The sequence below is a fragment of the Carica papaya genome, chromosome 3, assembly GCF_054855325.1.
Source record: "Carica papaya isolate Zhongbai chromosome 3, ASM5485532v1, whole genome shotgun sequence".
In the NCBI taxonomy this organism is placed as follows: domain Eukaryota; kingdom Viridiplantae; phylum Streptophyta; class Magnoliopsida; order Brassicales; family Caricaceae; genus Carica; species Carica papaya.
The window spans coordinates 513,398-536,173 of NC_142311.1; the positions used below are offsets into that span (position 1 = coordinate 513,398).

General features: G+C 36.8%; 5 protein-coding genes and 1 long non-coding RNA gene across 19 annotated transcripts; 4 read left to right on the forward strand and 2 right to left on the reverse strand.

The window, feature by feature from the left end:
* Positions 1 to 346: 346 nt before the first annotated feature.
* LOC110815309 (Ppx-GppA phosphatase) lies at positions 347 to 5,412 on the reverse strand. Of its 12 annotated transcripts, none has more exons than XM_022043034.2 (9): positions 4,209 to 5,412; positions 3,955 to 4,128; positions 3,298 to 3,339; positions 3,086 to 3,166; positions 2,878 to 2,997; positions 2,261 to 2,365; positions 2,073 to 2,163; positions 1,181 to 1,249; positions 347 to 1,009 (listed from the first exon to the last, which is right to left on the reverse strand). In XM_022043034.2, exons 1-7 carry the CDS (start codon positions 5,382 to 5,384, stop codon positions 2,125 to 2,127), a joined length of 1,737 nt encoding a protein of 578 aa, XP_021898726.1. In that variant the 5' UTR covers positions 5,385 to 5,412; the 3' UTR covers positions 347 to 1,009; positions 1,181 to 1,249; positions 2,073 to 2,124. The 12 variants fall into 12 exon arrangements, with proteins under 12 accessions (XP_021898726.1, XP_021898728.1, XP_021898725.1 ...); XM_022043036.2 differs by having other exon boundaries at positions 1,181 to 1,321; XM_022043033.2 differs by having other exon boundaries at positions 2,025 to 2,163.
* A 1,658-nt stretch (positions 5,413 to 7,070) lies between these two features.
* On the forward strand, positions 7,071 to 10,977 carry LOC110815345 (calmodulin-binding protein 60 B-like). Of its 2 annotated transcripts, XM_022043107.2 has the most exons (8): positions 7,071 to 7,510; positions 7,610 to 7,685; positions 8,149 to 8,201; positions 8,524 to 9,017; positions 9,109 to 9,269; positions 9,407 to 9,613; positions 9,890 to 10,043; positions 10,127 to 10,977. In XM_022043107.2, exons 1-8 carry the CDS (start codon positions 7,422 to 7,424, stop codon positions 10,609 to 10,611), a joined length of 1,719 nt encoding a protein of 572 aa, XP_021898799.1. In that variant the 5' UTR covers positions 7,071 to 7,421; the 3' UTR covers positions 10,612 to 10,977. The 2 variants fall into 2 exon arrangements, with proteins under 2 accessions (XP_021898799.1, XP_088070920.1); XM_088214794.1 differs by lacking the exons at positions 7,071 to 7,510; positions 8,149 to 8,201 and having other exon boundaries at positions 7,604 to 7,685.
* A 594-nt stretch (positions 10,978 to 11,571) lies between these two features.
* On the forward strand, positions 11,572 to 13,262 carry LOC110815344 (Chaperone DnaJ-domain superfamily protein). Its single transcript, XM_022043106.2, has 5 exons — positions 11,572 to 11,992; positions 12,223 to 12,310; positions 12,441 to 12,511; positions 12,662 to 12,718; positions 12,825 to 13,262. Exons 1-5 carry the CDS (start codon positions 11,882 to 11,884, stop codon positions 12,981 to 12,983), a joined length of 486 nt encoding a protein of 161 aa, XP_021898798.1. The 5' UTR covers positions 11,572 to 11,881; the 3' UTR covers positions 12,984 to 13,262.
* Positions 13,263 to 14,668: 1,406 nt separating this feature from the next.
* LOC110815343 (importin subunit alpha-2-like) lies at positions 14,669 to 19,159 on the forward strand. Of its 2 annotated transcripts, XR_015817515.1 has the most exons (12): positions 14,669 to 15,018; positions 15,940 to 16,036; positions 16,136 to 16,227; positions 16,318 to 16,449; positions 16,558 to 16,743; positions 16,945 to 17,108; positions 17,202 to 17,280; positions 17,639 to 17,767; positions 17,863 to 17,990; positions 18,095 to 18,472; positions 18,635 to 18,872; positions 19,103 to 19,159. XR_015817515.1 is itself a non-coding variant. In XM_088214798.1 (11 exons), exons 1-10 carry the CDS (start codon positions 14,809 to 14,811, stop codon positions 18,468 to 18,470), a joined length of 1,593 nt encoding a protein of 530 aa, XP_088070924.1. In that variant the 5' UTR covers positions 14,669 to 14,808; the 3' UTR covers positions 18,471 to 18,472; positions 18,635 to 19,159. The 2 variants fall into 2 exon arrangements, 1 of the variants encoding a protein (XP_088070924.1); XM_088214798.1 differs by having other exon boundaries at positions 18,635 to 19,159.
* A 1,116-nt stretch (positions 19,160 to 20,275) lies between these two features.
* LOC148266573 (uncharacterized) lies at positions 20,276 to 20,848 on the reverse strand. Its single transcript, XR_015817516.1, has 2 exons — positions 20,712 to 20,848; positions 20,276 to 20,617 (listed from the first exon to the last, which is right to left on the reverse strand). It is a non-coding gene; the product is annotated as an uncharacterized LOC148266573 (long non-coding RNA).
* A 205-nt stretch (positions 20,849 to 21,053) lies between these two features.
* On the forward strand, positions 21,054 to 22,702 carry LOC110815341 (uncharacterized). Its single transcript, XM_022043103.2, has 3 exons — positions 21,054 to 21,194; positions 21,308 to 21,406; positions 21,890 to 22,702. Exons 1-3 carry the CDS (start codon positions 21,168 to 21,170, stop codon positions 22,301 to 22,303), a joined length of 540 nt encoding a protein of 179 aa, XP_021898795.2. The 5' UTR covers positions 21,054 to 21,167; the 3' UTR covers positions 22,304 to 22,702.
* The last annotated feature ends 74 nt before the right edge of the window (positions 22,703 to 22,776 follow it).

Sequence of the window (22,776 nt, forward strand, 5' to 3'; positions counted from 1 at the left end):
CATCTTCTTCACTGTAATATTTACCTTATGATTCTTGTAAAATTTATGATAAACCATTGTTTACCAGTTAAGGAAATACTGTTCTTGTTCATAGTCTACTAAAATTAATGATAACACTCAAAACTCAAATGAGAATATTATGCCATTCTGAGTTATAGATATTCTTAACATAATAATTCGCATTCCCCTGCTATTATATCCTTTTTATACGAACTCAACGCACAATTTGATCCGCACAAATTTATGGTTGCGAAAGCCGATTTCCATATGCACCCAAATAGGCAAAAGCCTTAAATCTGGAAAGCACAATACTTCCGCCACAAATCTATAATACTTCACACGGTCGTTCAATAATTTTATAATAAATACTTAACATTGTTTGTAAACCGCAAGATACGAAGTAATAACCATACAAAAGTTGCTGAATTACTAAGAGATATTTGAAAGTTATGTAAAGACACAATGCCTCTAAGTCAGCCATAAAAGAACCCATATTGATACTTAGTATTGGTACTGCAGAAAATTATCGGCCAACCTTACCTTCTATGACAGAGGGGTTCAACCACAATGCATTTTTATCTTTACCCTTTTGATGATGAATGTCTTGAACCGAATTCCAACAGCTATGCAACATCGTGACATTGCGGCGAATTGATTTTTAACCAAGGAATTGTAAAATTTTTTGTAGGCAATAGGTGCTGTTAATGCTTTGTTGCCGTCAGAAGTAGTACATCTAGAAACAAACATAGAGGCTTTCATAATGAACAGAACAATCTTACTAAATAAACCTGTCTCTGGTGTCCACTCCTGCCTTCACTTACAAATCAACATGACATGGCTCTCCGTGGAACACTGCAATTTGCAGACCATGTTACCGTACACCAGATGTAGAGACCAATAATTCAAGCTTTCATCAGACCTGATTCAAAATTTGCCAGTCACTGATATGTCAAATACACAAACAGGTGAAGCACATGTCTGCCGCCTGGGAGATACTTCAGAACAAGACCTGCACAGAAATTAATCAATGAATGGCGAAAAACATTACAAGCTCATAGGATTTCAGTTATCTAGGTTCAAAGTATAATGCTTATAAATAGCACTACCCAAGCCTGAAAATAATGAAGACAAGGCATTTTGCATTGTGAATCTAGATCTTTCAATCTTACTAAGAATTTACCTGGCTGATGCCTTGAGCGAGGGTATACTGGGAACTTACTACAAAACAAAGCCACTAAGGTCATGGTGCCTGCAGTTAAGTGACACTGAGAATAAATCATTCAGAATTTTGTTGACTGGATCACCAGATCCGAGCACAGGACTGCATATAAGTAGCAACAAAATAAAGATTTTATCACTTAAAAGGATCCAAAGACAGATGTCAACAAATTGAAAAATATAAAACAAAATGAATCAACATGAAATCTCAAACATCTTTCTACTTGGAAATTTACAAAAATGAAACCATTCAGTTTGAAAAACAAAGAGCCACTAATCAAGTCAAATGATGGGTCTTTCCTGAAAGTTTTACATTGAATATGACGATCCGACTAGTTATTCAAATAAGTTACCTTTAGGAACCACTAGTACTATTATTGGTATGTCTTGGGACATGAGAGAAATAACTGATTAATCATTCACTTTTATTAAACAGGACTTTTTGCACCTTTTTTCTTTCTCTTTTTGCTTCAAGAAACATTAGGAAGCATGAAATTCTATTAATTCAATAGCAACCGAAGTAAATTTCAAGGAAAAACAGAGATAGAAAGCTATAAAGACAGGAGAGAACCCTGACATCGATCCCAAAGGTCATAAAAGTCTATTTTAAAGGTTTCATTTAAAAAAAAAAACAGCCTAAAATAAAGGTAGAATATAAACCATGAGAAGTATGCTTATCAATGTCATGAGTAAGGCCAATGAAATACACATATTAGGATGTTCCACAAGACAACTTGACAATAGAATAAATTTATCGAATCAACCATGAAACTCAGTTCCCATGAAAAAGAATAATACCAACATACCAAGTAACTTGTTTCTTAAGTGTATCAAATTAAAACCATCTATGCCACCTGGTATATAGAATGGCTGACATCTCATCCACAACCAATTTCGTCATTCTCATTATTCTGAAGTTAAAATCAAGAAGTCCTGCTTGAAAACCTGCGAGTGTAAATTATAGCAACTACAAGGATAGATTTTGCAAATTCTTGGTGAAAATGAAAAGAGAAAAAACCAACATTCATAAACACAAAACTACCTTCTTAAAATGTTCTAACTCTTGCATTAATTCTGTCTCAATGATCTCTACCACAGGTTGTTTGGAACCAGGCAAAAGAAATTGGTCTTCAAGTTCCTTAAACACCTGCGAAGAAAATCTTTAGCACAAGGATGTGTGCCTTAGGCAGCATTCATAGCCTATTACACTAGGAGCACCAGCAGAGCAAACTCGAGCATAGCTAAAATTAAAATGAAACCCCAACATAATTACCATTACATCACTCTTTCAACATGAAACTTGTACTCATAACAGTTAAAAGTGGAAAGACAATGGAATTTTTCCATGCAATTGGCTAAGGTATTGGAAATGGAGTTGTCCAGGTATCACAAGATATCGCTACATTCAACCTGACAACTTCCCTCTGCCCCCTCAATCCCTTTCTATTGCCAGTAATTTTGCTCACCATGCCATCTATCATACACACATTAGTTTTTAGGCCAGATGCTGTGGGGATAAGACCTCAAATTCCTTCGTACATCATTCATTAAATAGTTGCTTTTGGATATGTACCAGTGATAACCACACTTCTGAAGCTATCTTTTCAATATTAATTCAAATACCCCACTATCAAAATTAAGAAATTAGAACTGACATACCAATTTGAAACCTTGGCAAGATTGTGAAAATTTCATTTCTTGGAAGTTCACGCATTTGCTCTGCTGTAATATAAAAGACATGCGTATAATTACACAAAGAAACCTGAATTTCAGCTTAACCTGTGATCAAATATGAAACAAGGAAAATATGTTAAGAACATAATGAATTACTTTAGCACCACCAAGAAAGGCCAAACATGTTAACTACCTCATTAGGAAAATCATTCATAGAAGGATGATCAAACTTTGGAAATTTCTTCCTGTGATGTCTTGCAAGAAGAGCTATAATCTGTAAATTGAATGGCGGAAAAATAAAACTGACCATCTTTTGCCATGAGTATGCTGAGGGGAGGGCATAATTGATGTGTTTTGACATTAGAATACTAAGAAAAGAGGGCTATTAAAGTGTAGATATTATACCTTGAGCTCCTCACCACTGTATTCATTAAGATGATCACCATTCTATATAAAACAGATCACGGTGATTAATAACGAATTTAACATAACTGAAGCAGTGCTTCATGCAAGAAGTTCAAAACTTCTATAATTCCCTAAGCCATTTTTTTTCTCCTATGAACCTACAATGTGCCGTTTCTATGCATATTCAAATAGCATAGCCTTGCCCACAAACTATTTTCCTAAAGCTACGTTTGGGACAAATCCAAAATTGGTGCATAATTTATGGACAAAATACGGATTTATGTCAACAGGAAGATTTAAATGGATAAGGATTGAGTTCATTTGGAATTGGAACAATATATTTTCTGAAGTGCATTAATTTTGTGTAATTTGAAATGTCTTATATAATCCATATGAAATTCTATATTTATTCAAATCTTTTTATCACCCTAATACAATTTACACCTACTCCTAGTTAAACTAAAGATGTAGACTTAAAAATGAATTCCACATTATTCTGGGATTTGTTCAGAGAATAACCTAAGTTTACGAGTCTCTACATGACTCAATTTCCATGAGTTGCCTTTTACAGCAAGCCCTCAACAATTATTGTGGTTGTATTACCATATTCTGAATACGAATGAAAGCTCATGAAGGAAAAGAGAGCGCTGCACCCACCATAATAATATGATAAGATTGCTTGTGGTAACCCTTTTGACCTGTGAAGGCCCCTATATTGTGAAGCAAACAAGCAGCTTCGAGACATTCAAGGTCCTTTGCATCCAAGGAGACTCTAAATTTAACTTGATTATTAGCAAGCTCATTGGACTTTCTAATTCCTTCAAAAATTTCCTGTAGCATATTCAGAAAACTACTTTACAATTTGAGATAAACATGTCCGAAAGTATGAAGACCTAAAAAGTTCAATATACCCTTGCGATCCTGGCACATTGTGCCGCAGCTTTCATCCTTTTCTTGCTGTTGAACCTAGTAGCAAGTCGTACAACAGACTGCCACCTGGCATTGGCATTCAACTCATTGCCATCGAAAACGTTAGCCAAAGTCTCAGCTATGACACCCTCACCCAATGCATATCCAGAAACCACCATTTCCTCAATGTCAAGAACTTCAAATATCTCCTCCAACAAAACTGCACCAGCAACAATGAACTCTGATCTCCTCTTGAAAAACCCATTTCTCCTGATAATTTCTCCCTCTCCTCCTCCTCCTCCTCCTCCTCCTCCACATAACCTTTCTGCAACACTTCTCAATTCTCCTCTATTAAACCTCCAATCCCTCTTACACTCCCCAACAGGCACCTCATTATCAGAGGCTATCTCTCTCGCAAACCCGTGAAAAACTGCCTTCTCAATAGCTCTTATCGTACCAGAAGACCCAACAGCAACATCAAAACCACCAAGCTCCCTCACTTTCTCGACCAACCCCGATTCCTCAAGAACCATCCTGATATGCTCCCTCATTCTCAGCATTTCATCGCCATTTTTAACAAATTTCTGAGTTAGAATCACATGACCCAACAGCAAAGAAACCGCAAATTTCACTTTACCGTACTGCCCTATAACAAATTCAGTAGACCCACCTCCTATGTCCACAGTCAACACACGATTTTCATAAATCGGCAAAAACTGAAGCACACCCAGATAAATTAACCTTGCTTCGTCTTCGCCGGACAATACATCGACGTGGAACCCGACGTCCTCAAACACAGACTCGACAAACTCTCTCCTATTTTCGGCTTCTCGTACTGCTGCGGTGGCTACGCAGCGGGTTTGTCTGGGAGGTACATTGTGAGAGAGAATTAGGCGCTTGAATTTTCGCAGGGATTGAAGAGCACGGAGCTGGGATTGGGCGGAGATAGAACAAGAAGACTCGCGAGATAAGACAACGGAATCTTTGAGCTTGTCTATCACAAAAAACCTGCCAGAGTGATCTGCACGGACTATGATCATCTTGAAAGAATTAGTGCCCATATCAACGGAGGCGAATAGGGCTTCCGGCGAGGCATTTGCTTCTAAATGGAGACTCGTGCTCATCGTTTCTTCTACTTCTCTGGGAGATCGACCTCCCTCGCGTAAGAAGAAAGCCATTAGCTTTGTTTTTCTTCAAAAGCACGCAGCGCTGTTAAAATGTAAAAAAAATAAAATAAAATAAAATACATAATGCTTTGAGCAACCGGGTAAAAAAAGTAAAAATTCACTTTTGTTTTTAACAATAATAAAATTTAAAATAAATAATAATTTTAACGAATATATTTATTTTCATTTTTATTTAAAATTGTATTAAAATTAGACATAGAAATCAAAGTTTAACATACGATTGTAATAAAAAAATTTATTTTTTTATAAAATATAATTTAAATACAACATAAATAAATAATAACATGTTAAAAATACGTCCTTTTATTTTTATTAAAAAATTAATAAACTAAAATCAGAATAATAATTTAATCAAAATAATTCAAAAATTAGTATTATATTTAATTCAGTTAATACCGTTTATCTATTTATTATTACTTATCATAGAAAAATATAAATATATTTTAATATATTATTTATTTATTTTTAAATGAAGGTATAAATATTCCTTGAAATTTCCAATAAAAAGAAAATTTCCCTGAAAATCACTCCTTAGAAAGTTTTGTGGACCGCCCACCGGCTGTTACCGCCTCCTCCTCCCCCTGCCCTGACACGAACATTGACTGCCGATACATGCGGCTGCAACCTCCTCCACAAATTTGTAATAATTAATTTTCCAAAATAATTAAAATATTATTTATATATATAAAAAAAAAAGGTCACCCTTTTAAAAAATACTTTATAATATAAGCAGAATTTTGTTATATAAAAATTTAATTCAAAGTCAAAATACTTAACGTCTTGGAAGCCGTTATCTAACTTATAGTGGACATGGGCATACCATTTTATACATAAATATTTATATTGAAACCTTATATTATATTACCATTGATTATGCATCAATCAATTCGTAGCCGTTATCTAACTTCACAGAATTACTTGGAAAATTGACGAACATTTGTATATATATATATGTGCGTGTGCGTATGTATGTATGTACGTATATCATATGCACATGATAATTATGGAATAATATGTTGTTGGGAGCTCAAAACGGTGCACTTCATTCAGTATCCGCGGCAGATTTTGGAGACGGGGGAAGTAGGACCCACTCGCCACCAACGCGTTAGTGCATGACTTTAGTCTACTTGTAATTTTCCGACAAACTTCTCGTAACCAATTACTAAACGCCACGTGTCGGTCTAACGTGTCGTCATTCGTTATAATAATAATTATTAATATTTTAAATATAAAATTAAAATAAAGAGTTTGACATTTATACACTTTTATCGCTGAAGGAAATATATTTTAATGGAAGTAATTAAATTATTTAGTTTCGGAAGTTCAGTAATTTGAGAAATTCTAATTTTCTTTTTGCAATATATAAGAACGGATTTTTTTTTTTTTTTTTTTTGCAAATTTGGGACGATAATTTAATTTAATTATATATATACATTTTTAACTTCTCTCTGTTTGATTTTGTTTTCTTCGCCAGTTCGTTCCAAAAGGACAGAAATGGCGGATGCATTGTCAAGATTACCATCGGTACGCGGTTTAATTGGTTTGTTGCCTTGAATGTCAACGTTAAAGGAGAAAATTACTAAAATTTTTTAATTAATTTTGAATTGTTTTTTTTTTAAATATTCTTCTTCTCTGTCTGCGTCCCAGTATAACTCAGCGAAGACGACAAAGTATCGCAGCCAAAAGGCGTAGATTTCATTTTAGTTCTTTGTGCATATAAAACTAAGAAGAAAATACTGTGCAGCTCTGTTACTTTTTGAGCTTTTTATCGAATTTAGTCTTGAATATTTTTTTTCTTCTTTCTCGGGGGACATAACCGCGTTTAATTTTAAATTATTTTTTCATACTTCTACCGAAGCTTCTCCGCAGCTTCGGGTTATGGTGGGGTCAATCTCTTTTGCTTCATATTCCTATTTAAACAGAGACAAGGGCTGGCTTGTTCGTTACACTTCTTTTAATTCTCATAATTTTGTCTGGGTTTGAGGACGCCAAGGTACGGTTTCATTTTCGAGTTTGAGCTCATGCAATATGGTTCCAAAGAGGCCTTTCAATGGAGATGCTGACAACCGTTTGGGGGTTCTTTTTCAAGGGTCGAAAAGAAGACATACATTCAACAAGTGGGTTGTTTCTGGTTCTCGATAACGGAATTTTTTTCCATTTTTTTTATTTCTAGGTTTGATTTTGATTTTTGGGTTCTGTTTTCTTGTTATTTGCAGTGTTGATTTGGAGGTGATGAAAGGGCTTTCATTGGATGAAATAGTGGCTAGACTTGAGCCCCTTTTTAGAGCAGTGGTGAGTTCATGATTCTTTTTCTCCGTTGTTTTGCTGACGGGTTAGGTTTTGAAAAGCATGATTTGGATTTTGGCTTGATTTGGAAGTACTTATTTGTTTTTACTGTGGGAAATCTGCATAGTTTATTTTGTTCGAGTAAGTACCTGTTTATTATTTCGTCATCACTTTTTTCCGTATATTTGCTTTGTAGAGGAACAAAAGCCTCTTATTAATATGTGGTTGGTCCAAAATTCCTTGGTTGAGTTTAGTTACTGCCTTACTTATGGCTTCTTCTCCATAATCTGCTGATAATACATGGCACGATCATGATATAGTCTGGATCTATATCAAAGTTATTGTTGAAACTAACTATCTTTTTCATGTTTGTCATAAACATAAGATTGATTAATTCGAATTCATAATATCTGGCCATATATTGGATTCTACGTTTATGTTCATTGCTGCAAATATCTTTGTTGACTAGGTGCGAGAGGAGGTGGAAAGAGTAGTTCTGCCCCTTATTCAACAATCTGAGAGGTTAGTTTTAAAGTGATTGACAAAGGGATCTTCTTATCTTGATGTAACCGATTGTACACTTCTTTTGAAGTATTTCTTGTAGGTAGCTATTGTTGTCTTCTTTCAAGCCTAATTTATCCCCTTAACGTGTGTTAACGTTTGTCATCTTTATGCTTCAATTTTCACTCAAATTCGAGTGGACTTGTTTTCAAAATCCCGCAGTGAAGAGTGCTGCAATCTAGGTTATAACATGTGCTGTTTGGATTTTCTCCCCAGATTGTCTTTTTGCAATGCTTTGTTAGCCTGAGTCTAAAACTGGTTTTTGTGGTGTTGATTATGGCAGACCGCAGATGAATCAGACTGGGGCATCTACGGGAAGAGGTTTGAGGTTACGTTTTGTAAATAAATTGCCTCACACCATCTATACGGAGAGTAGATTAGAAGCTGAAGATCGCTCCCCGGTCCAAATTGAACTAGTTGATGCTAGTACCAACCGTAGAGTCGTGTCTGGTCCCTTGTCTTCCATTAGGATTGAAATTCTAGTCCTTGATGGTGATTTTGGAAAAGATGGCCAAGAAATATGGTCAGAGCAGGAATTCAATTCAAAAGTTCTTCGTCAAAGAGAAGGTAAAAAGCCATTGCTTACTGGGGATCTCAATGTAACGCTGAAAGAAGGACTTGGTTGCATTGGTGAGGTCGTATTTACGGACAATTCTTGCTGGATGAGAAGCAGAAAGTTCAGGCTAGGTGCTAGGATTGTGCAGAGGGTTTCAGGTGAAGTGGGGATTACTGAAGGTAGAAGTGAGGCTTTTGTTGTCAAAGATCACCGAGGAGAAGGTCTGAAAACTTAAAACTTCAGCTTAGTTGGCTGTTTTGATTCTTTGAAACAGTTTTCAACTCAAAACTAACTTGAAGTTTGGTCTTTCAGTGTACAAGAAGCATCATCCCCCAGGAGCTAAAGATGAAATATGGCGATTAGAGAGGATATCAAAAGGCGGTGTCCTCCATAAACGGCTAAACTCTTACCATATTTACACTGTCAAGGACTTTGTAAGGTTGTTTATGGCCAACCCGACAGGCCTACGCAAGGTAAGAACATTATTTTTGTTAAATCTGACATATCAGCTTCTTAATTTGTTAGGATTTCTACTACTAATATGTTAATTTAGTACAAACTGTATTTCTCAGTTGATTGATTTTGGCATTGAAAACCTTTTGGATATCAGATGCTTGGCGGAGGAATCTCGAACAAGATATGGGATATGATAACAGAACATGCTTTGTCTTGTGTTTTGGAGGAAGAAGAGCTTTACACTTATTATGAAGCTGAACATGGGGTTTATCTCCTTTTCAATTCCCTCTTTAAGTTCATAGGAGTATATTTTAATGACCAAAGCTACCAGTCTGAGGATAAACTGAGCCCTCGTCAAAAGGTTTGGTTTCCTTTCCTAAACTTCTAGTATTATCCAGATTTGTTCCCACTATTATCAAAATTGGATCAGAGTCTTACAATTTTTGATTTCATGCTAAAGATAAAATATTAGAAGTCCTTATTAATTTGTCTCTTAGTCACCAATTATAGCGGTTGCAAAGTTTGCCAATAGCTCATATAGTAACCAAAATGAGACACAGCACATAGAGACTTACTGAAGTTCACACATGGCTGCTGCATCTGATTGTAACTAATCAACTTTTTATCGAATTGGCAGCTAGTGGTGGAAGATTTGAAGCGCCGAGCCTACGGGAATGTAAATGCCTTGGTTAGGATTGACAGGCGTGCAATTGTTGGCCCTTCGGAGTCCCTGACAAATCCACAAGATGGTTCAGATTTGAAGCACACTGACTGCTCAGTTATAGACCAAGGTATTAGAACTTGTATGCAAAGAAAATTATGTGGCTACATCAGTATAGGTGGTATTGCAATTTAATGATAATTGTTTATGCAGATCAATCAGAAACCCAACTGAATGTTGATCGGTCATCAGCTTCAACATCACACACCTATGAAGCAGACAGTAGCCAACAAACACAACTTTCTCTTTCCCAGAATTATCATCCAATGGATCCTTTCATGCCAGTATTTCGAAACAGCTTCAGATTCGAGGAATTCTTACCCATACCTCATGACAAAGACAATGTTTGGCTGCTGGATGGTTCAGTTGCTGCTGATCAGGATGTTGTTCAGCCACATATATCTGCAACATGGACCCCTTCCATTCCATCGTGGGAGCAGGGGGATGATCTTTTTTTCCCCCCTATCAACGAATCAGATACCAGCTTCATCATCCCTCCTTTACCTACAAATATCGGTATACATGTTTCGAGGATCATAAGACCTCGAGCAGGGTGGTGCAAGATTCGAGCTGCACTTGTTATGCGGTCTGTTTGGCGATGTGCAGCTGCCAGAAGAATGGGTTCGGTTTCTTGTTAAATAGACTATTTGCCTAGTGTCGGGTATCTCTTAATTTAGGAGGTCAGGCTATAACAGGGCTCTAGATTTGTCAGTTTAGTGTTGTAAATTGATTTGCTTTCCTCCGTGCGTGAGTGGCATAAGCTCGCACAGCATTTCGGTCGAGGGTTTGCTAACTCGAATTCCGAGTGTTTGCGATCATAAGCTGCTATCAGCTAAATAAGTAGAAGAAAAGCAGCGCAGGCTTTTTGTACATAATAAAAATCACTAGGTAGTAATCGTTGGCAATCAGGAGTAAAAAATTTGCTCCTAGATTGTGTACAGCTTAGTGTTGTTCAGAAAATTCTCCGTCTTTCCCTTTATGAGTGAGTAAATTTTATTGTGTTACATATAGTCATAAAATTTTTAAGTTATTATCAATATATATATATATTGCTTAAAAAACTAAACATTAAAATTTAATATATAGTTTTATATTAAATTATAACCATGATTATAATTTTTAAATCATATGGTTATTCCGTCCGGTAATAAAAATTAATTTTTTATAATTAATTTAAAATATTTATTGTATTACGTAAAGATTTTTTTTGTTATAAATTTAAGTATATTTTTATTTTATTTTCTTTAATTATTTTTTTTATAATTTTTTAAAATTTTATAATTTATATACTCGGATTATTTTGATTGGTCGAGAGAGAATCTTATTCCCCCCTCCTATAAAAAAATGTTAATAGTCAAACAACTATTAAAAAAATATCTGGTGAGCTGATATTTTATTATTATATCACATGTAGCAATTGCACTAATTTAATGAAATTAATATTTATTACAATATATATTTATCTCCAACGCTATGGCACCTACCGTAAATAATCCCAAATACGGTGTCGTTTATAGTTCCGACCTACGAAAATATCTGGCTCGGTAGCCTCTTCCCCCGAAAAAGGAAAAACCAAAAAATTCCTCAATACGGAATACTCTGGAACTTTCGTCCCTATATATTTCTTCCTCCAAGTCTCCCAGGATATTTTCTCTCTGCAAGCCAATAAAACTACCATTAACCTCAACCTCCTAAACGCAAATCGCAAGGAGTTTTGTTCTCTGTCACTGTTGTTTCTCTCTTCTTTTGCCCCTCCGCTCGGGCGTTTCTTGTTTTCGTGGGTTTTTCTTTTTCGTTTTCAACCTATGGTGGGATTTTAAGGAAGCGTTCGGTTGTCCTCTCTCTTTTCTTTTTTCTTGGTTCTTGAAGAAGTAGTTAAACAGAGGGAGAGAAGGGAGTAACTCGGGAATGGATCGAGAAGGAGGATCCAACGGCGGATCTTGCTACTACTCTGTTCTCGGGATTCGCAAGGACGCCTCCTTCTCCGATATCCGCACTGCATATCGCAATCTCGCCCTGGTAATTGATTGATTTCTTTTTGAAGAGAAACTTGCATGATTGCTTTCAATTTTCGGTTTCGTTTCTGTTTTTTTCTCGAGCAAAAACGGTACGATTTGGTTTATCCTTCAGCTGCATGTTCTGATCCTCTGTTTTCCTCGGCGGAAAAATGCTATTGACTTTTACTTTTTCCTTTAGATTTAAATTCCCTCCTACGCATTCCATATTAAACGATGCGTTTCTGTCTGCAGAAATGGCACCCTGACAGATACGTTAGAAACCCTGCGCTAGCCGGTAAGGCCAAACGCCGGTTCCAGCAAATCCAAGAGGCTTACTCGGGTAACGTTATATTTTTCTCTTCCCCCCTCTTTAATGCCGTTAAATTTTACTTCTCACGTTCTTCCCGCCTGGCAGAAGGTTTGTGTTAACGGACTCTAACCCATCTCCTCTGTTCCTTTTTCTAAAACAGTTCTTTCCAACGAGAGCAAAAGGTCAATTTACGATGCCGGGCTCTACGATCCTCTCGACGAAGAAGACGAAGTCCGTACAAAACCCTCTCTTCTCTTTTTCCTCTTTAAATAGTCTTTAAAACAGCGTCGGTTGCTCATCTCGTCCTTTTCTCTAATTGGCCACTCTAATTTTCAAAAATTTGCTATCGTAGTCCTGAAGTTTGCATAATTGCGTGAACAGGACTTCTGCGACTTCATGCAAGAGATGCTCTCCATGATGAACAATGTGAAAGACGAGGTATTATCACCACACTCTGATAAATCTGTCGTCACCACCAAAATTAGCAACTTCCCGTATGTTCTCTGCAACTTGCAAGGGTATAACTGTACTTTCACTTTCTCAGGGAGATAGTTTTGAGGATCTGCAGAGGATGTTCGCAGAGATGGTCGGCGGTGGAGACGGCCGGAACTTTAACCTCAACGAGAATCCGACGGACAAGAAGAGACCGCGTGTCGACGTTCCAAAGGGTAATCCTGGCAAGCGCGCCGTATCTCGCCGTTGACGCCCGCAGCGGATCAGTCCGTGACGTTAAAATCTAATCGCCTGAACTAAAGGGTCTGGTTAGACTGGGATAAAAGGGACCGGGTCGGTTATAACGATGGTAAATGTAACACTTCTAGTTCGATGGGCATTTCTGGAAATTCACATGAATAAGTAATTGCTTGCCTTTTTTTTTTTTAATTACTTTTATGATATGCGGTGACTTTATTTACTGGATTTTACTGTTTGTTTTTTACTATAAGCTATTTACTATAAGATATTTTCAAGTTATTTGAGTGAAGGTGAATCTTTTGTCTGGTGAAATTGGAGGTGCTTGCGTTTTATGCACACCACCGACGCGTTTAGACAATAAAAGTAAGTAGATGTCACCATTATAAGCCATTATCATAAAATATAATGTATGAATAAAAAAATAAAAAATAAAAAACATGGGCGGCCAAAGAGATTCATCCGTACCATATCTATACATCATCATTAATTATGATATCACACAACAACAACAAAAAAAACTAATAATTCCCAAAACATAATTTAGTAACTTAATGTTTTAATAATCATTATTTTAATATATAGTTTAATTTATTTTTAAAATATATTAATTGATTTCATGTCACCTTTTAATTAAAAAATACCCCGTAGAAACAAAAATATTTTATTCCAAAGTTAATATTGTATAATAAATCCACGAATTTTGGATTTATTACGGTAAAAAAAATATGTTCTTCACGTTATTGGTAATTATTACGATTATTATACCATGCTTTATCAGTTCATTTCCATATATTATCGGTACAATACACAAATTATAATTTATAAATTTAATTATATAGTATATAAAATTGTAATAAACTAAATTAAATTTTATTTTAAAAATATTATATAATGTATTTCAGAGTGCTGCGCGTGTGTGTGATTGAAGGAGAGATCTGTTGTCTTTTATTCAGCAGGCTGTTGTTGCGCTGTCGTTTTGAAGGGATGTGTGTGCGCGCGCCTGTGCGGCACGTCTCGTGACTCGTCTTTCGTGCAACTTGCGTGTAAAATGGTTGTGACGTCACGATGACTATAAAAAAAAAAAATTTAAATCAAACTTTACGGATTAATTTATTTTTCTTTTAATTATTTTTACAAATTAATCAAATTTTTTAGTTCCACTATTTCCATCTATCAAATGCTATTTACAATAATCAAAATATACATAATTTATGGGTTTAGCAATAAATTTTTAATGGTAATACAATACATAACTTTTACATAATTAAGAAATATTTTTTATGTGGTAAATAGAATCTTAATATTTTTAGTTTTATTTTTAGTATATCATTCAACATTAGAAACTACAATAATTTCAATTTTTTTTTTTACAATATGTAGTATTATATATATATTTTTTGAATATTATAAAAATGATAAATTATAAAATTTAAAATAAATTTTAGAAAATATATTCTCAAAATATAAGAATATTAGTATTTTAATATATTATTTTAATTTATATTTATATTATTATCTAATAAATTTTGTTATATTTTTCAATTAAATTGAATACAAAAAGCGCCATAAAAAAATAGAGCACTTTTCCCTTTAAACACGAATTTAAAGCAGTGGCATTTTCGTAATAATCCAAGGATCCATGCCCATATCTGACGGCCCTCATTCTGTACGATGATATAAAAAAGCTTCTTCTTCTCCCCCGCACCCTTTCCGAACGACAAGTGAGTTTCTATTTAAACCCCAGTTGGTGTCTCTAGGGTTTCGCTCAATTTTCTCTCTTGAACAACGTTCCTTCCTTGCATTATTGTCCTATCGACTTCAAGCTTCCGTTTACCATGTCTTTGAGGCCTAGCGCGAGGACCGAAGTCCGGCGGAGCCGGTACAAAGTGGCGGTGGACGCGGAGGAAGGAAGGAGGAGGAGAGAGGACAACATGGTGGAGATCAGAAAGAACCGTAGAGAAGAGAGCTTGCAGAAGAAGCGCCGCGAGGGGTTACAAGCGCAGGCTATGTCTGCCTCAACTCACACCGCCTCTATCGAGAAGAAGGTATGGTCAAGTTTATTTCATTTCGTTTTTCCTAATTTTGAACTTATGCGGAGTTTGAATCATGTTCTGACTCTATATATCTTAGTAGGAATTTTTTTCGTGTTGATTTTGGTTGAATTGAGACAGTTAAATTTGGTTTTTATACTTCTTTGTAACAATTGAAATTGCAGTAAGGATTTTGTTGTAGGCATGACTGAACTAGTTGAAGCGATTAGAATTCAATGGATGCCTTGAATATCGAACTATTGTTTCTGTTGAAATGAGGTCCACCCCGATTGTCGATGTATTATATAGATTTTTGGATCACAAGATCCATGATGACATTATTGTTTGGTTGGAGAGATTGTCTGAGAGTTCATGTGGTGTTAAGAGTATTTGGCTCTGTGAGGTAGCTGCTTATTAGCAGCTTTAAGACACTGGTTAATTTTAATAGGCGTGTGACTTCTTTTCGAAAAAGAAGTATGTAATTTCTGGTAATATCAAGAGAGTGTTTGACTGTCTTACTAACTGCTTATATGCATATTACGTGTATAGGCTGCTAAGTACCTGACCTTTTATCAATATGCTTGAAATGATTATTTTTTCTCACATGCTAGTTAGTATATTTTTTGACCAAAATATTGTAGCAATTTGTTTGTTTGTACGAAGCATATTTTTTCAAGTGTAAATGCTTATTTTCCATCGAGAATCTTGGTTCATTAGATGCATTACTTTTAACAATTCCAAATATTTCTCGAGTATTTTAGCTTTTTTCTTTTCCTTCTTTTGCTGGATATCTACTTACTAGTTAGGTTGTTTACATTCTTCTCATACTGAATGATTGGCAATCAGTTAGAAACTTCATTATGCCAAATTTGGAATATTCTGTGATTTTTATGGCTTTGGAGGTTATGCTTACTTGAATAGTGTTGATTGCTGTAGTTGGAACATTTGCCAGCTATGGTTGCTGGTGTTTGGTCAAATGATGGCAATCTGCAGCTTGAGGCAACCACGCATTTTAGGAAGCTACTCTCAATTGGTTAGATATTAGCTGCCCGAAACACATTATTATGCTACTGTTTGCCTTCATTTAACTTTGATTTCTATAAACTCGATTTTCTCTTCCTTCTTCCTACAGAACGTAGCCCTCCCATTGAAGAAGTTATACAAGCTGGTGTTGTTCCTCACTTTGTTGAGTTTCTTATGAGGGAGGATTTTCCACAGCTTCAGGTTTGCTAAAATTTCTATAATTCTGTCTAGCTGTATGTTTGCTAATTTCATTGACTTAATATTTTACTCTGTTGGAAAACAATTCTATAGTTTGAGGCTGCATGGGCTCTTACAAATATTGCGTCTGGTACATCTGAGAACACTAAGGTTGTAATTGATCATGGTGCTGTTCCAATTTTTGTGAAACTTCTTGGTTCTCCTAGTGATGATGTTCGTGAGCAGGTTTGTACATGAAGAAGAATATGGATTCTTGAATTTTCACATGCCTTGATATTGTTAAATGTGTATGAATAAATTTCAACTAATATGTATTGTATCTTGAGTTTGCAGGCTGTCTGGGCATTGGGAAATGTAGCTGGTGATTCTCCTAGATGCCGTGACCTTGTTCTGGGACATGGAGCATTGCTTCCTTTACTTGCACAATTGAACGAGAATGCGAAGCTCTCTATGTTGAGAAATGCTACCTGGACACTTTCAAATTTTTGTCGGGGCAAGCCCCAGCCTGCATTTGATCAGGTTATATATTTCATATGTTATAGATGTCTAATTATTGGTTGTCTTTTTTGAGTACTGTTTGGTTTATCATCTTCCATTGTAGCTGTTTTATTGGTTTGCTTAGTATAGCTAGTTATTGTACATGGTCATCTGAATATTATGAGAATTCTTGCTCTTTGGGTGTCGGCTTACATAGTGGTTCATTCTTGTTACTTCGTCCAGGTTAAACCTGCACTTCCAGCTCTTGCACGTCTTATTCATTCCAACGATGAAGAAGTCTTGACTGATTCAAGCTGGGCACTCTCGTATCTGTCTGATGGTACTAATGATAAAATCCAGGCTGTAATTGAGGCAGGTGTTTGTCCACGGCTTGTGGAGCTTTTACTGTGAGTGTTTGTAGCTTTATTAGAAGTGACAATGTGATACTTTTGTTTATTTGTACCAAATCCAAGTTCTTATTTTTTGTAGCTTTATTGCAGCCACCCATCTCCTTCAGTGCTTATTCCTGCTCTTCGCACAGTTGGAAATATAGTTACTGGGGATGATATGCAAACTCAGGTAGTGGATGATTTAAATGGATGATTCTAATGCTCTGTGTTAAAGAGAATTTAATCAATGAGGTTTTTTGTTGGCCTGACAAAATTCAGCTGCTTGAGTCTTTTAGTGCATTTCTTGGGAGGGTTTTTTAGTACATTGACCTGAAGTTTTCTTAACACAACTAAAGCTTTGTTTTGAACCTTGGTGATTGCCTTCTCTCTCTCTCTGTGTTGGTCTCGTATGTGCACCACACGCACTTGCCAGATGCAGTTTAGTTGAACCCAATGATATTGTGTCATTGTTTTGTAGCATTTTTTGTTGTTCTATTGAAGTATCTTCTAAGTCCCATTTGTGATAATGTCTCCCATTTCATATGTAGTGTATCATAAGCAATAATGCACTGCCTTGGCTGCTGAACCTGTTGACCAATAATCATAAAAAGAGTATCAAGAAGGAAGCTTGTTGGACAATCTCGAATATCACAGCTGGTAACAAGGAACAGATTCAGGTTAACCTAATTATCCATTTTAGTGGTTTTCATATGGCCTTGAATTTTTCTCTTATTCTAATTGTTGAATAGTTTTCATGCATGAATTTTTGCAGGCTGTAATTCAGGCTGATATAATTGCACCACTTGTTCATCTGCTTCAAACTGCTGAGTTTGATATCAAGAAAGAGTCTGCCTGGGCAATATCAAATGCTACATCTGGTGGAACTCATGAACAAATCAAGTAAGAAATTTTTTGGTTCCTCGTCTTAGTACTTGAAAACATGTTTAGTTTTCCAGGTAGCCACAGCAATATATTGTGTGGTGTCTTTGTTGTGCTTCTTTCAGGTTTCTTGTTGACAAAGGTTGCATCAAGCCCTTGTGTGATCTTCTGATCTGCCCTGATCCAAGGATTATTACAGTCTGTTTAGAGGGACTTGAAAACATCTTGAAGGTTGGAGAAGCTGACAAGAACTTGGGCAACAGTGGAGGTGTGAATCTCTATGCTCAAATGATTGAAGATTCTGAAGGGTTGGAAAAAATTGAGCAGCTACAGTCTCATGACAACACTGAGATTTATGAGAAGGCTGTGAAAATTCTAGAGACATATTGGTTGGAGGAGGAAGATGAGATAATGCCTCCAGGCGAGACGGGTCCGTCTGGGTTTAGCTTCGGGGGAAATGAGATTCCTGCAGTTCCTTCTGGTGGATTCAGTTTCAGCTAAAGGTGTAATGCATATGTTGTTCCACCTTAAATAATTGCTTATAGTAGAGTACCTTTAGTTTAGATTGGGTGCAATATTCTTTTTTCTCCTTTCGCTTCCGCTTGCTTCTTGTTATTCATAGTCTTGTGAAGTTCTGAAAATTGATTACTTGTCATTGACTTCAGGAGTTGGGTATCAGGTCAAGAATCTTGTGCATACTGTAGGCCAGTATCGGGGTATTAAGGTCAAGCATCTTCTCCTCGATAAGTACAGGTCCTGTTTTGTCCACTTGGCTTGGTTTTTCAACATAGGCCAAACACATATGGTGCTGCAAGGCAGATGGATTTGGTTGGTGTTGTCAGGGTATTCATATGCGGTCACAACAAATTTAGGAGCCAAAGGTTAAGTGAGCTATCGATGGAGGTGCGCTATCGCAAAACTCAACGGTCAATTGCATTTAGTGTACTGTACAATCGGGTCTAATGACAAGTTTTTTTTTATTTTTATTTTTTAAACTGTTGTGGCTGGGTGATTTTGGCACTTCCTAGTAATCCCTTGCCTAGGAAAAATTGGTTCATTCTTTTTGGTGTATCTGTTTGCTTTTGCCCCTGTTCCTTCAGGATTGTTGTTCTTCTTGTTTAATCTTATATCAGGAAGGTCCACAGCTTATTTACTCTAAATATATGAAGAGAAAGCATTAGACGGCAAAAGATACAAGTTATTCAAGGTGCACGATATTTTTCTTTTTATTTATTTATTTTTCTTCAAAATTTAGTATTATTTTAATTACGAAGCATTACGTTTTTAATTTTATCAAAATTAATAAAATTTAAAATACATGTAGATTTTTTTTATTTTTATTACTATTATAATATCAGAGGGGGATGTTTATTATTAGAAATCCATAATTGTGAAACGTCAAATATTTTGGTTAGTCTTTAACTTTCAACACTGCCTTGTAATCTCGCCCTCTCTCGCAACATAACCCTGAAAGAGTCACTCAAGCTAATAAAATAGCCAGCAAGTAGAGAAGAAGATTACCACGAGCCTTTGCGCTGATAGGTAAGAACTGTCGAGCAGAGATACTCTGGGTTTAAATATAAACAAAAGGTGGGGTAGGAAAAAACGAAGAGATTTTATTGGTACCTGAGAAAAATACAAAGAAACCATTTTTGGACACGATTTCATGTTTTCGAGGTGGGCTGCAGCTTTTCTTCTCCCACCACATACAGACAGACAGACAGAGGGAGGGAGGGAGAGGGTGGAGAGAGTTCAGCGCTCAGCTTTTGATGGAGGTCATTTTAAATGAAAGCTTTGGAAAGTGAGAAGGCCAATATTAAAAACAGCTAAAATCCCACTTCACGAATCAACACAATTAATACGACGGTTATTTCGTTGGAGAAAGAGCTCTGTATCAGACCATCCACCCTTCGGTGTTTAGAGGCGCGGACGTAGCCGTCATTAGAAGCAGAAGACACCGCCGTAATTGAGAGCACGGGTAGAAGCAGACGAGAGGAAGATAAGAGACAGAACGTACGTCGAGTCGAGTAGGTTTGTAGGGAGGAGAACCCGGAGTTGTGCCTAACTTTGTAGTTAAAATGGGTCTTACAGTCATTTTGATTATAAATGTTTGGATACATTCTCAAGATATACGGAAACTTTGAGATTGTTAGAATAAAAATTACATTACTGTGCGTATACATACATATATATATATATATATATTGTAGAGAGTTTGAGAATCATGTTCTTATTTTTTGACATTTGTAAAATTATCTTTAACAACTTAATAAACATTCTATGTTACCTACGTTATACCCACATGATTTAACTAAAAGAAAACAGTAATTTATTATCAAATTATCTTATGCGCCAATCCAAACAGCCAATATCTTCAAAATAAGTCGGACGAGGTTGCACTTTGGTTCCCAACTTTTGACTAGTTTCGTAGTATCACAACTTCCCCTCAAAATTTCAGCAGAAGAAAAAACATATTTTAAATCCTTGAACAATTTGCTCGCCGCTGCATCGCCAGCTCCTTTTTTGCTCACTTCTTCCTCGATCTCTCCTCGCTCGCCGAACGCCTCGTTCTCCGTTAACTCACGGCGGCGTCACTCTCCCATCCCTGTCAGCCTTCATCACCGCCTCTGCTCTTTACGCCACCGCCACTGCGAAATCACATTTGAGAGGTTAAAAAAAAAAAATTACACTCGGAGAAATCTGGGATGACGATGATGATATGGGGAATCCTGTGGGGCCTACCTGAAATGTAAAGGTTGCGAGTGCGGCGTATTCGACACACGCCGCGAGTAGGAAAGAGCACCACTCTCGCTCATGCTGCCACGTGTATCGCGCCGTTGTCCAGAATTTGGCGGGTGTGTCTCGCCCAAATATTTTTTCACATTATTTTATTAACTATTTGAGCGGCCGTTGTGTTCCCGGGGGCATTTAAGTCATTTCGTAAGAAACCCTCGGGGCTAGGGTTTTGTGTTTATCCCCTGTAGACGGAGACACGCGACCCCATTTTTTTTATCTTCCCTCTCTGGCTCTTCCATTCTCCGCTCATCCCCTGTTTCCTCTGCTTCTATGCGTTTGATTTTCGTTTCTTCCATATGCATCCGTTCTCGCGCTTTTGCTGCCGCCATTGAAAACGTGAAGTCTGTTGGTTTTTCTATATCCTTGTGTTCTTTGTTTCTGTACCGGAGAAGGTTTTGACGCATGGGTATGATGGATCTGAAGGAAAAGGTTAGTTGAAAAGCAAGTGATCATGACTTTCAATGCTTTTTCCTTTTTGTCTTTTCGTGGTGGGGGGTTTTGATTAGTTTTTCTTTTGTTTATTGTGTTTTGATTTGATTCAGAGTTGTTTGAGTGAAGATGGGATTGAGAACAGGAAGTGCTGTAGTGATTGTAAGACGACGAGGACGCCTCTGTGGAGAGGTGGGCCAGCTGGACCCAAGGTACTCTTTCATGGCCGATCAACTTCGTTTTTCCGCTTTTTTAAGCTTCCTTCCATCGTTTTGTTTCATCTCTCTCTCTCTCTCCCTCTCTCTGTGCTTTGCCGCTTTCTTTTTTAGCTTACTCGTTTTTTCAGTAAATTAAGTGGGTCTCTGTTCTCTGGTCACTATTTGTGGCTTTTTGACGAATCATACCCTATCATTTGATCATGATATCTTGCTTTAAGGTGAAACTGACATTTTCTACTGCTATGATCTCATGTTCATGGTTTGTTTTCAGTTTCTCTGTGGGTCTTTGGCTCCTTTTTTTTTTTCTTGTTTTTTTTTTCCAAATCTGTCTTCAGTTCTCTGTCTCTATGAATGAAATCCAACTCTAATTATGTTTTACCTACAATTCCTTGATATAGGTTCTTAGTTGATATTGGCAGTGTCGTAGAAATCTTTTTCTTGGTTTCTAATAAGATTGTCTGATTTGAATTCTTGCAGTCTCTTTGCAATGCCTGTGGGATCAGATACAGGAAGAAGAGGAGAGCCATGATGTGCTCGGGGAACGTGCCTGACAAGAAGAAGAACAGATCTAACAACTCTGCCGCCAGCACCGCCGCCACCACCAACCCCTACTCCACCATGATAAACAAAAGAACTCCCACAGGCTCCGCCAACACACTCACCTCCCCGCAGCCGGGACTAACTAGGGTTTTGAAAGTGAAGCTGAAGGCTCTCGGCGACAATTTCATGTTGCAGACATCAAACGACTCACGCTCCCCGTCGCCGTCGCCGTCGCCGGTCCCGCCGGTGGTGGTGAAGAAACAGAGATGCCAGAGAAGAAGAAAGCTGAAGGAGGAAGAACAAGCCGCTTTTCTACTGATGGCGTTATCTTGTGGCTCTGTTTTTGCGTAGAAGACGACACACGGTGGACGAGCCAGAAACGGAGGACCCACCCAGATGCTGTAACGCACACACTACTTACTGTAGCCACATACAGAAAATCAGAGAGAGAAAAAAAAAAAAAAAAAGAGATTCGTCGTCACCCACCTTCCTCCTCTTCTTCTTCTTCTTCTTCTTCTTCCTCTGTCTTTTTTTGATATTGCTTTTCTTGAATTAGTTAGGGATCTGCAGGGACTGGTGCATATTTTGGGGCCTTTTTTTATTTACTTCCCCCAAAGCAAAAAAAAAGTCAACGCCAACCTGGACTGGCTGGTCAAATCTCTGCTTAGGCCGGTGCTTTTTCGGTTTAAAATGGAAAAAAAAAAAAAAAGCCCTTATTGTAAATAATTAATATAATATGTTTGTTTTATATTTTTTTTCTCCTTTTTTGGTTGGATATTAATTTAAATTTGTGCTTTACAATTAAGTTATAAAAAACTATTTAG